Source organism: Agelaius tricolor, unplaced genomic scaffold (assembly GCF_023055355.1).
Source record: "Agelaius tricolor isolate 1412-34295 unplaced genomic scaffold, bAgeTri1.0.p SCAF_1, whole genome shotgun sequence".
Lineage (NCBI taxonomy): Eukaryota > Metazoa > Chordata > Aves > Passeriformes > Icteridae > Agelaius > Agelaius tricolor.
The window spans coordinates 105766296-105779425 of NW_027269261.1; the positions used below are offsets into that span (position 1 = coordinate 105766296).

The following is a 13130-nucleotide window of genomic DNA, read 5'->3' on the forward strand; positions in this document are numbered from 1 at the left end:
GAAGTTCACTGGGAACAGAGACCCCTGAACTTGACAGGATTCTGCTTTGGCTGCCAGCTCTTCCAAGCCTGCAATATTTAATGTTTCAATAGGTGCATGTTTCTGACCCCCATGTTTATTAAATTCATTGAAATTTCTAGCCTTCATGGAGAGAAAAAGTCTATAAACAACCTCACCAATCATAGAAGTTTAAGGCAGTGAAAGGAGCAATCTACTAGCATGGTACTACACACTTGGGCTTGACTTGTCTTTTGTTTTCTTTGGGGGATTGTATTATTTTTGGTAGTTAGAGTTGGGTGTTCTGGGATTTTTTTTTTTGTTGTTGTTTTTTAATGCAGCACTGACACTATCACTTAGGAAGCTGGACTTGATGTCAGGCCTCTGTGAGGTCTGAAAGACCTGTGCATAGTTTTGCACCTTTATTGCCTGCCTCCTGTCTCCCTGTGTTTGTTCCAGCCAGGTCCCATCTCCTGTCACACAGCCCCTCTGCTGCATTTGGGGCAGCACACTAAGCCTGGCTAAGGACTTGCTGAAAATTTTCAAAAATATAGTGAAAGTAGCTACCACAGTGCTCTGAGCAAAGACCTTAAAGGTTCTGCACTCCTGACAGAGTTGCCTACTATAAAAACAGAGTGAGGAGAGCAGGGACCCCCCTCCTCACACCCAAGTTTATGTCAGTCCTTCCTCTTGTGCTACACCCTGAAATCCTTCCTGAGTGTCAAGGGGAGGGGGGATCAGTGACAGAACGACTCCATTCAAACAATGCTGGCGGCTGAAGTATTTGCCTGGGGAGATGAGGGTTTAACTGACTGGTCATTAAAGTTTCATGCAATCCCTGCTCTCAAGAGAGCAACTCTCAGCTGTTCACAGCTCCACAGAAAGCACAGACACAGAATAAGGACATGAACCAGAAAGGTATTTTAGATCCATTAGTTGTAATTTACACACCAATGACATACAGCATAAAGACAAAATATACAGATCTTCATATATATGTACATTGATCAACACAGTGCACAATTTAAAGTTATGTTACAATCAAGTGTACAATTTTAAATATGGCTTTATAAACTAGTAATAACAGTGCTAAAATAATGTATGTCTCGTGTAGTTCATAGACAAACAACATAATGCAGCTGCAGCATCAGAGTCCCCATTTAGAAATGTGTTGCTTCATTTTGTTAGTTAAACCTTGTACACTGCAGCTAGCTGGAAATATCCCTTGCCCATTTACATCTACATAAACTTTATTCTTGCTGGATTGCACACCCCTGTCTTTGGGACTTGCATTCTTCAAGTATCCTGAAAAATAAGAACTTGTACATTTGAGGAAAGATAAGTCAGAAGAACAAATCAAGAAGTGAGAGAAGAACACACACAATCATAGTGCCCAGTGAAAATACCAATGTGACCAGTGCAGACGAAAAAAGCACTTTTTTTTAAGGGAGCTTAAAAAAGAACAACAGTCACATCTTGTTTGCCTTACTGCCACCAATAAAGCAAAATTTTATTTAAGTATAATTAGACAGGAATGAGAGAAGTCGTAATTTCAGGGTCGTTTGGAAGCTCTGTTGGAAACTCCAGCACCACTGAAGCAAATGGCACTTTTGTCAACGACTTCAAAGTGGAGCAGGATTTTATTTATTCCACAAAACTTGAATGCCTTTTGGAAGCATATGTTTCAGCTGTAACTTGTTGAGCTGAATGTGTAAATCATTACATGAAATCCCACAAACCTTTTCATGCTGAAGTCTGACCAAAAGCCCATAAGGATCTCCTTGGCCTTGAAAAACCTGGGAGTGGTGCAACCAGGACACAGAACTAAGGGTTTAACACTCTAGTGACACACAGTGCTTTCAGTGACTGGCATTCCTGTGCTGTACACAGACTAACACCATTTAACTTTCCAAATTGCTCAGAGAGCTGCAGAAACCTTTGCTAGGAAGTATTTCACACTGGGGCATGTCCATAGGGAATGAACACAGACAAAGCCCTCCCCAATGGCCATCAAAGAGAGGACTGCCCCAAAGCAGTGAGACAGAGCTGATTCCTGCTGCAACCCTTCTCTCCACCAAGGCCAAGCTGTGAAGACTGGGGTCACTGCCCTGAAAACTGAATGCACATTGCAGTGTGCAGGAACAACTTCCCTCCACAGGACACCAGTACAACAGCCCACATTCACCAGCAGGCCCAAAGCTCTGCTCACTGCAAGGCTCACTCCCAAACAGACCCTTGGCTCTGCAGCTCAGCCACAGGCTGACAGCAGGCTGGTGCCCCATAGGAGCCACAGCTACCACAATGAGCCCCTGCACAATCTACCCAGCACTAAGGAATACCCAAGGCACAGCATACATGGATACCCCATAGCACAGATGAACTGCTGAACGCCACTGCAGCCATTCAGAGTTACCTCTAGTCCTCTGCTTCCATGGGATTAAACACTACAACCTGCATGCTGCTCTGGATCACAGCTGCTGAGAGATAGGGCCATGACTCACACCTGTGGGTGCCCATTTCCATATCCCAGCTACTGGATCATCCAATTTAATTCTGCATTTAGAGAGCATAATTTGCTTTATTAGTATCACATGCCTAAATCATAATTTTGCAGTATTTGGGGAGGGAAGGAGGACTAGGCCAAACAGCTACTTGTCAAAAAACAGCTTCAAATTCTTATTCAAACATCTAAGGACAAGACCCACTTGAATTCATCCCCTGCCACAGAAATTTCACTTGGTGAGCTGCCCTGCATAAATCTGCACATAACACGCTTTTCCAGCAGGCAATATTTTGTAAGGCTTAGCATCTGACAGATACAGGCCTTTCAAGGAAAACAGTATGAAACTGTCATGATTACTTGAGCAGACATCACTGACAAAAGCAAATTTGTGCCTGAACTGTTGCTGCAGAAATATTTCAGGCAGTATTTTTTCAAAGAGAATATAGATCTGGAGGGACATTGCCAAGGTTTTAAAGATCAAAATGTGTTACTTGCAGTGCTATAATTGGATGGAAACAGTCCTCCAGATCTGAAACATCAGGTTCAGTTTGGTTTTTAAATCAAACACCACATTTGCAGGATTTCTGTAGGACCTATACATCCCAGTGCCTGTTTCCCCCACTCGGTAACAGTGAGCTCTGCTGACAGAGCCAGTGAGACCGACAGGGGCAAACAAATCCCTTCTGACATGGCAGAGTGTCACACAGTCAAACACTGCCACTCACATGATAAAAAACCAACAGACTGCTTCAAATCTAACTCCATTGGAAATGCAGGGCTTGCCTTGAACTCCCCTTTGCCAAATGAGGGGCAGAGCAATTACTCATTCCTTTAAAGCAGCACTATGGAAACACAAAGGCAGTACTCAGCCTTTGGCAGTATTTAGGGTAAAGTAACCAGGAGGAACAGTGCTGTTTCCTCACTAGGACTGGGGCTATGCTCCAGCTCATAAGCAGGGCAGGGGTCCCACCCATCCAGTACAACAGTGGCTCCTGAACCCTTCCTAACATCACCCCACAGGGAGTTTCTGGCTGTGGCAGAGGGATCTGCAACCAGGAAAAGCCTTCTGTGTTCTGTGTCACCTCAGACATGATGTCCTGGCATCCATCAGCCTCCAGCTCCTGGCAGGAGCTGCTATCCCAGCTGGCAATCCACAGCTGTCCCCAGCAGGTTTCATGGCTGCAGAGACACCTGCTGACCCTCAACCCCCACAGCAGCACCATCAGGATCTCCAGCATCCCTACAATGGACTCGCTCAAATTTTCATCAGTGAGGGAGGAAAAAAAAAAGAAAAAGGAAAAAAAACCACAAGGAAATTAAGATGCTCTCTATTTTTAGTTCTGTACAGCCCCTTAGCACTAACATTAAAAATAGATATGATGGAATGGGAAAAAAAACAAACTGCAGGACTAAGAAAACGTTGTTCTTTTAGCAAAATTTTGGAAAGTCAAAACCAATTGTTCCCTTTTTAAGAAAACACATCTTTTTTTTCCAATGCAATCCAAAACAAATGAACACTTTTTATTTTTTTAAACTTTTTGTTTGTTTGTTTGTTTCCCCACAACAATTTATCAAGACAGCTTTCAAAAAAAATGCATGGATAAAATCCTTTTAAAGAGGTCTGACCATCCTTTAATGGTCTTTTAATGACTGGGACTCATCTGCTGCAAGCACAACTTGCAATGCTGAACAAATAGAGAAAGCACAGCCTTCAAACATGCATCAGTAAATGAATGAGAACATCTCCATCAGAATTTCCAACACACTAATGATTTTAAATAGGAGCTTTTTGGTGCAGATTCCTTTTATTCAGAATATCAATACCTACATTTTTGCAGATAAAATCTCTCCTGACTTGGCCATGGAGTTACCCAGGCCATCACCTCTGCACTTTCAAGCCCAAGACTTCTCTTCTTGTGTCCTATTTTTGTGCTTAGTTTCCTGAGAAGGGTCCCAAGTAACTGGATGATATCTTCCTCCTCGGTTTTGGTTCACTTTGCCATTCATACTTGCCCACAACATTGACTGGAATAAGGCTCCAAGGACATGCCTAGGGAATTGTGGAAACAGGTGCAAATTCACACCAAACTTGTCAGCTCTCACTGCAGTGGCTCCCATGCATGAACAGTCCTGGGTTTCAGTGCAGGCAAAGGTGTCCCTGCTTTCAAAGCCAAGGCTAACTCCAAATTTCCCCAGGGCAGGCACTTTCCTCTGCAGGAGGCACTGCAGGATCCTAGGGAGCAAGGTATTCTTTGAGTGCTGGAGTTATTTCAAGCTCCAGACTCACTACAACTACCAACAATTAACATCCTAAAGCAGCTGTCTGCCCTGTCTGCTCCTAGAACATTTGGTACAACCAACACATTATAAAAAAACTTGCTGAGGGATCCTGATTCATCTAACTGTAAGTCACTGAGAATGTCATAATTAAAGTAGGCCACCAACAAAGTCTGCAGTCAAATACCCAATTCTATATGTATATTCAAAAACACAACAGCTCAGTATGTTTGATATGCTCTCTCTCTACCAAAATCAACAAATCATGGCCAAGCAACACTGAAGTACATGCTTAACTTCAAAGCTGTGAGTAAATCCAATGGATTCATTCTCATGTCTAACCTGCATTTAGGGAGACGTGAACGTGAAGCATGTCAGAACCTGTGCAATCATTTTGGGATCCAGATCCACAGATATGTCAGCAAAGGCAAGTTAAATTAAATTCTGGTCATGCTTTCAGCATCTGAATTTCCCCACACACATGGCAGTGCTGAGGGAACTGTCCCATCTCACCTCCTCCCATGCATCAGCTTTAGGGACTGTGCACTGCAAGCCAGCACAGTGCCCAGCACCCCCTGAAGCACCTCCCAAGGCAGCTATAAAACATTCAATTGCCTGGGCCAACAGCTTGCAGCTACACAGCACCCCATGCCTACTAACACCTCAAACTGCTCTGCCACCTTCATGGGTTTCTTGTCTGTTGGTAAGGAACACAAAGCACTCACTGCTGACACACACCAGGCTTTTAGCAACAAATCCCAGCTCTTTAGCCTTGCCTAGAAATAGCAGACAGCAGCCATGGGCAGGGAGTAAAAACATAATAATAATTCAATAACACAGAAGAAATTTGACCAATTCCAGATGAGTTAACACTGACATCTCCCTCCTGCATTAATGTATTCTAGAGTAGTGATTTCAACCCTCTGCACAGAACAAGAAACACTAACCAGCTCCTTTCTGCAAGATTATGTTTTCCTCCATCCTTCCCTGACTGTCTCCAAAAGAACTGGGAGCAGTTCTTTCCTGCAGACCCTGTAATACCCAAAGTATGAGTAGCTATCAAATAAAATTCCCCTGAAACTTTGCCAAATCACAGAATCTTTTTAGGTTGGAAAAGACCTTTGAGATCATCAAGTCCAAGTTTTAACCTAGCACTACCAAGTCCACCACCAAACAATGTCCTTGAAGTGCCACATCTGCATGGCTTTTAAATACCTCCAGGGTTGGTGACTGGGCAGCCTCTTCCAATGTTTGACAACCCTTTCAGTGAAGTTTTTCCCAATATCCAATCTAAACCTCCCCTGGCACACTTTGAGGCCATTTCTCTTATCCTAGAGCTTGTTACCTGGGAGAAGAGACCAACCCCCACCTTGCCACAACCTCCTTTCAGGCAGCTGTAGAGAGCAATAAGGTCTCTCCTGAGACTCCTTTTCCCCAGGCTAAACACCCCCAGCTCCCTCAGCTGCTGCTCACAAGACTCGTGTTCCAGTTCCTTTCACCAGCTTCATTGTCCTTCTCTGGACATGCTCCAGCACCTCAATGACTTTCTTGTAGTGAAGGGCCCACAACAGAACACAGGACTCGAGATGCAGCCTCACCAGTGCTGAGACAGGGGGCCAATAACTGCCCTGGTCCTGCTGGCCACACTACTGCTGATACAGGCCAGGGTGCTGCATGAATCTGATGCACCTCAGAACACCACTGGCTTATGCTGACATGGCAGTCAACCAACACCATCAGGGCATTTTCATTAGAGCATCCATCATTCTCTTAGATGGAAGAAAGCTGTGCCAGTCATACCTCTTCCATTTTTGTCCTCAACCCGTTGCTGTAAAGATAAGATAACAACACAAACCAGTTGTGACAAATGCTCCACTTCCCAGAAGTTCATCCCACTTCGATGGGGGGGGGGGGGGGGGGGATCTGGTTTTGAACTTGAACAAAAACAGGTTGGAAGGTCCTGCTGCCCTCTAGACCTCCAGTTTGCCCACGTGTGTTTTAAATGTGTTTACCTTGGTCCACCTGAACAATTACACAAAACAAAATACAGTTGAAATAGTCCAAGCAGTATGTGACAGCTGAATCAAGCACAATGGTCTCTTCCAAAGTGGTATAAACCTCTTCCTGACCTGAAGGAGAAAACAAATCAGTGATCCCAAGAAACAGCTTATCTGCACAATGAGAGACACTTGTACACATCACTTGCATTGTTCATGATCTCTGTACTCATCCATGTCCACATCTGAGTCAAAGAGGGAGTGTCCAGTGTAATCTGTGTCAGGGGTTTGGGAAATACTGTTCCCTTCCTCATCAAATGTTTCTGTCCTTGAATAAAAACTGAAGTCCTGCAAAGGGGAGTAAGTCTTGCTTGCTTCGCTGCTTTCCTCAGATTCATACAGAGTGTTGTCATCATCATGGTGCCATTCTGGCCAAAATTTCCTCCTTATTCTTTCACAATACATAGCAAGGTTAATCAGTTCACCTGCAACACAACACAACAGACTTCAGTAAATATATCCAGGCAATAATGCTCTAACTCACCTGATGATGCAAAAACACATTAGCTGTGTTAGGAAACAAACTGTGTAGGGCCTTTCCAAAGAAGTTTCAAAATTCCAAGATGCCATCAATCCTCTTAGCAGCTGTTTTTAATTTTAATGTAACCACATACAAGAAGGGTTACACAGGAATAAGCACAAATTCATGGTCACACAAATAACAAAGTAAGTATCCCAAATTCAACCTCTACAAAAAGAAGTCAAGACAAGACACTAATACTAGTTTCTGTAGTAGAACTTTTTGCTTAATTGCAAACATTTGGTTCCTAAAGACAGAATTTGATCTTTAGACGGCACAGCATTCTTATTAAATACAGTGAATGTGGGGTTTTCACCACCAGATGGCAGCGTTGTCTGCAACATAAATTCACATTTAATATGGCCACCGGCTCACTCCTACTGCTCCCAGCTGAAGTATCTTACGCCTTGTTTATAAATACATGTATGCTTACAGAATAAATCATTAAAAAATTCAAAAAAGAAATAACAGCGTGTTAAAGGAGAGGTGAATGCAAAATCTGTACTCGTGACAGCATAAGCAGGTTGATAGGTACAGAGAATCAACCACACTGCTTGGGTATTTCAATCTATTATCTTCTATTTATTTTCATTAGAGACTGACTAATTCAACAAGCATAGTAATCCTTCTAGACAGCCATGAGCCCTTCAGAATTTTACCTGTGATGCTCCAGACATCAAGGGGAAGAACTGCATAACCAATATTTATATCCTTTCCTCATTATCTGAGGAAAAGAGTAAGCCTGTCCCTCTTCACCACAGGTTTAGCAGAGCTGTCTTGCACAGAGTAGGTTTACAGGTCAGATTCACTCCTTTTACACTATTTTACATCCTTTTCCTCCTTAGCTCTTCCCATTTTTCATGCTGTGTGGTTTTACTATGAAAATGGATGCAAAGATACTTTATCCAACAAAAAGGAACCAAACCAAAGAACAACCTTCTGTGGGAAGAAGGGGTATGTTGGCTTCCAATTCATGCAAAAGCAAAGTGACTCCAAAACCAAGCTGGATTTCTTCCTTGCCTGGAATCTTCAGGAACAGCAAAGGCTGTAATTTCAGTGAGACAACAGCACTTGCAGTTCTACTATCAAGGAAAGTTCTCAGCTCAGCAGAATTTGGCTAATGGCTGTTCTGTTTTCTCATACATCACCCAGCATTCGCTCTTTAGAAGCTTTAAGGCTTTGCCATATTAAACAGGGAAAAGATCAAGTACAGAAATAAAAACAATTACTGTGTAGAACATTAAAGAGAAAACAAAGAATTTTAAGAGAAAACAATATTACAGGATACAAATGCTACATCAAAGGCAAGAACAGTCTGCTGAAGAACTGCAGTCTTCAAAATATCCTTCCAAGGTACTCCAAGTTGAAAAGTGAAAAATGCCACCAAGAGCTTTTAATCAGAGCTCACTTATGCCTTCTTACCTTTGATTAGTCTCTCTGGTCGAGTCCCTGGTAATGTCCACATTGCCTGTGCTAGATGCCCAAAGACAGTGGCATCAACAGTAGAAACAGTTGATCCCATAATGTACTTCTTGTCACCTGTAAATACAACAGCAAATATTTCTTCACTGGATGTCACTTTTCCCCAAATGAAAAAAAGAAAAATCACAGTTCCACCTTTAGCATATTTATTTTAATTAAATAATTCCAATGAAAAGGTTCACTTGTCCAAAGACAGGGATTCCAAAACTGTTTCAAGGATTCAGCAGGTGAAATCTACTACTGCAGTTGCCCCTGTGCTCAAGACTTCTATAAGCAGGCCAATTATAGAGCCACCACTGGCCAAGGAACCTCCTCTGCTCCTCACAGCTGGCAGTGTTCACAAAATGTACTCGTTCTGCTGCATTTAAAATCTGCTCTGCAGCTACAAGATGCCTGAAAACACCATTTCTGCCTTTGCTGCAAACCCAAAACCACTCAACACGATTCAAAATCATGAACTTGCTGAAAGAAGTTTGTCACCCTTTACCTCCCACTCATCCAGATCCAGGTTCAATTTTCTCATCTGATCAGCTGGAAAAAGAAAAGTCACACCCAAAGCTTTCCTCTCTCCCTGTTTGTTCAGGATGAAATGGATGCACCAGTCAGACCTGCAGCAAGTGCTCAGAAATAACCTGCATCTCCAGGAAGAGGACAAAGCCATGGGCAGGAGTGGACAGGTCCTCTCACACACCACCACTGCAGTGCCCTCACCCCCACTGATCCCTCACAGGGAGAATTCAGAGGCATGCCAGGCACTGAGTGAAACAGCAGCCCTTTGGGACTGGCCTGGGGCAGTGGAGGGACATGTCTGCTCCTCACAGCAGTTCTGCTTTACCTCTCTGGGCACCCCAATATCATGATGGTCCTAAAGAGCCACACAGCACAAACAGATGGGTAACTAACTAAGGGAAGAAAATACATGTTTCAAAGCCACTGTTTGCAACAAAACATCCACTGTAGACTTGTCTTCCCATCACAGGCAGAAGACCTGGAACAAAGACCAGGCACAGAGCACACAGTGAAACATGAAGTATTGCAGAGGTCAGGTTAGCTGGCTGCACTGCTCCTGCCTCGGCCCAAAGTGCCATTAACTCTGTGAAATGTGGCACCTAATTGAATTCTCAAAATCCAGTTATCCCATCTCCCCAGGACATTCTTCCAAGCTGCCTGTAATTCAGCAGGTTATTCAATGTTCAGTTTATTGAGCAAGTCCAGAGGAACTCTCCAGTGTAAAATGCATCAAATTCCACAGTCCAAGGAATGCTGCCAAGCCCCTGCACAAGAGCACAGCAAAACAGTGCTCAGGAATACCCAGTAACAACAACCTTCTCTGGCCTGTCAGATGTCATTTGAACATGAAGTTAACTCTCCCCAGCTCCTTCCACAGTTCCATCAATTTATTGTTTGAAAACTCTGTACAGGGTAAATGTTGAGTCTTTTCGGTATTTATCTGACACCTAAGCACTCATCAATCTCAAACATAGCTCAAAAATGGGTCCCTAAACCACAGTTACATGCCAGCAGCAGGAATTTAGCACCATACAACTGGGTCTTGAGATCCAATCCATAGTGATGTTGTGCTGGGAAGAAATACTGTCATTTCCATCTTGCTACAACTAAAGCAGGCTCTGAGTGAGGGCTAAACCATCCCACCCTCTGGCTCCCCAGGCACAACACCCCACACCTTCATATGCATGGAAACAAAGAGCAAGAGGAGAAAATGAAACTGTGGGGTCATAAAACTCCAAATCTGCTTTTAAGTCATGCTGCACCACAAAATATGGCACCTGTGCACATTTTCTTCCACCATTCCCAATGTGTTCTCAAAGCTTCCAGTGCAACTTTAGTCCAGAAGACTTTCTGATAGACCAGATATCTCTGTGTCTGTTTTTAGCCAGGATTACACAGTGTCTGTCACATCCAGGCTGCCATAGCACTGATCATCTCAAACACCCCTCTGCATCCCCTGGCTAATCCAACAGAAATTAAATCACCTGGTCACACTGGACTTGGATCAACTTTGTACTGAATTCACAGGAATTTGAGAGCACCCAACTCCACTGTTTACAAACGCATGCACCAGAGGATTCAAAAACAGCCACTTCAACAGTGGGTGAAGAAACCCCAGCAAGAAGCAGGTCTGTGGGACAGACAGAGGCAGCTACAGCACTTGCAGGCTGCTACAGGGCATTTAACTAACTTTAGAGGCTCAGATCCAGGTTAGTCCAACCTCTGAGTTTTCAGCTCTGAGCACCCCTGCCCTCCCCAAAGCATCAAATGCTTTTCAAAATCCACTTCAGGAAGCTGCTGGCCTGCAACTCCCTGCTCAAAATCCTCATCTACCAAAGAGCCTGAGAGGCAGAGAGATGAGAGGGCACCACTAAGTTTATGGTCACTCACTTGCCTCTTCTAAACAATTACCAAAATGTGTATTTTTATATATTGCTAATTCATGTTCTCATTTCCCACACTTTCTTACACTATTACCAGGCAGTAGGAAACTGCTACAATACAAGGAAATTACATTTGTGGTTTAAAGACTGCAGGACAGAGAGAAAGGTGATACCAATGGGATAGGCTGATCCATCACAGAGGGATTAGCTCCAATTTCCATGTTTATAAGGTCTGGAGGAGTCTGTCAGGAAAATGGGTATAAGGGAGATAGAAAAATTATTCTCAGAAATAAAAATAAAGAAAATAAAAAAGCACCAAAGATGTGATTGGAAATGTCAAAATTCATGTCATAAGAACCAAGAGCTGCAAAGTTATCATTCTCTCAAAGCAGCTCTTAGAATTAAAAGTTATTTTTGTTCCCATGTGAATGGTCCTTGTTAAAAAAGGGGAGCATTAATCTGATATTCCTGATGGCTGACAGCTACAGTTTGGTATGTGCACCTATTCTGCACAAAAGGCATCATTTTTAAGCTCTTAAGATAACAGCCAAAATCTCAGCTACTTTCTCTTCTGGGGAAACACTTGGGTACATATATATGGAGGGGAATCTCACAAAGACTGTGCAGGCAGTAAGCTGACTGACTGCCTTCTCCTTTCCTCTTTCAAACAGGGGAGCCTCTAGTCAGGCTGGAAGTCTTCATCCCACCTCCTGTCCCCATTCCAGGATACCACCTTGAGCCACAGTTACCTAAACCCTACCATAAACAGTTGGCTGAAGAAACAGGAGCATAGTGATGTTAACGAAAACTAAGGCAATTACAGAAAAGTAGACAAACTCATCAATAATCAAAAGGGAAAATAAAATTACTCATGTAACTGCACACTGACTAATCTGACATCCATTTCAGAGGGGAAGAGGAAAAAAATGTACAACATTCAGCTGGTAATATAATAAAAGAACAGGAATACAGCAAACAGCCATCAAGGCTTTTTCAAGTACACAGGTACACTCTCAACAACAATCTGGAATTAAGAAGAAAAACTCTGCTGGTAACATATGTATAAAACAATTTAAAATTTGATATAGTGAAGAAGTGCTTGAGGATTTTCAGTACATTTTCTATAAAAGCCAGAGACTGATTATAGCATTTACCTTCACAGGGAGATGACCCAGGCCACCCAGGAAGGGAGAAAGGAGTAGGAAGAAAATTGGTCTGCAGGCTAGAATCAAACTCTCATTTGAAACAAGTCCAATTTTGAACAGATTTAGAGAGTAAGTAACATCTGTCAGCAAAACATGGTGGCACCTCCACCTGCTGAAATCTCATAATTAAAACTGGATGGCTTTTAGAAAGCCATCCCCAAGCCAGCAAAAAGGCACAGGCCTCAAGACAGCAGTCAAGCAGTCCAATCCACAGAGATCTGTCTAGGTGATTAAATGATCCCTTTGAACTTGAAATCTTACAAATCTCAGTGTCAGTATACACTCCAAAGAAATAAGCAAACCGAGATACTTTTACAGGCACATGTTTTAGTTTTCTTTTGAAGGTTCTGTCTGCTCTTGGTAGACAGGGATGACTTTAGCACAGACATATCCACTGCCACTCCTTTCAGCCTGACAGAGTTGTCTAGCCAGAACCAGAACCAGAATCAGCTCTGCTGAGCTTCTGAGTCAGAGTGAACTTGGTCCAGCTCCTGTCCCAGCCCCTCTCCTCCTTGTGATGAACATGGAACCACACAGTGCCAATCTCAAAACTACAACATCAGCAGTCCCACAGAGGAGAGCACCTCTCCTCTGAGGTGATGGCCACAGCTCTGCAGCAGATATGACCAGATCTCCTCTTCTAAAATTAATTGCTCCCTCCCTTCCTCCCTCTCAAAGAAAAGGGACTTCTTAATC

General features: G+C 43.2%; 1 protein-coding gene across 1 annotated transcript in view; it reads right to left on the reverse strand.

Annotated features, from left to right (window-relative positions):
* Window positions 1-916: 916 nt before the first annotated feature.
* Window positions 917-13130, reverse strand: part of FAXC (failed axon connections homolog, metaxin like GST domain containing) — a 28168-nt gene continuing 15954 nt past the window's right edge. The window contains exons 5-6 of the mRNA XM_071446289.1: window positions 8777-8893; window positions 917-7259 (exon numbers count right to left, since the gene is read on the reverse strand). Of these exons, the coding sequence (XP_071302390.1) occupies window positions 6976-7259; window positions 8777-8893 (401 nt within the window). The 3' untranslated portion in view covers window positions 917-6975. The remainder of the gene's footprint in view (window positions 7260-8776; window positions 8894-13130) is intronic.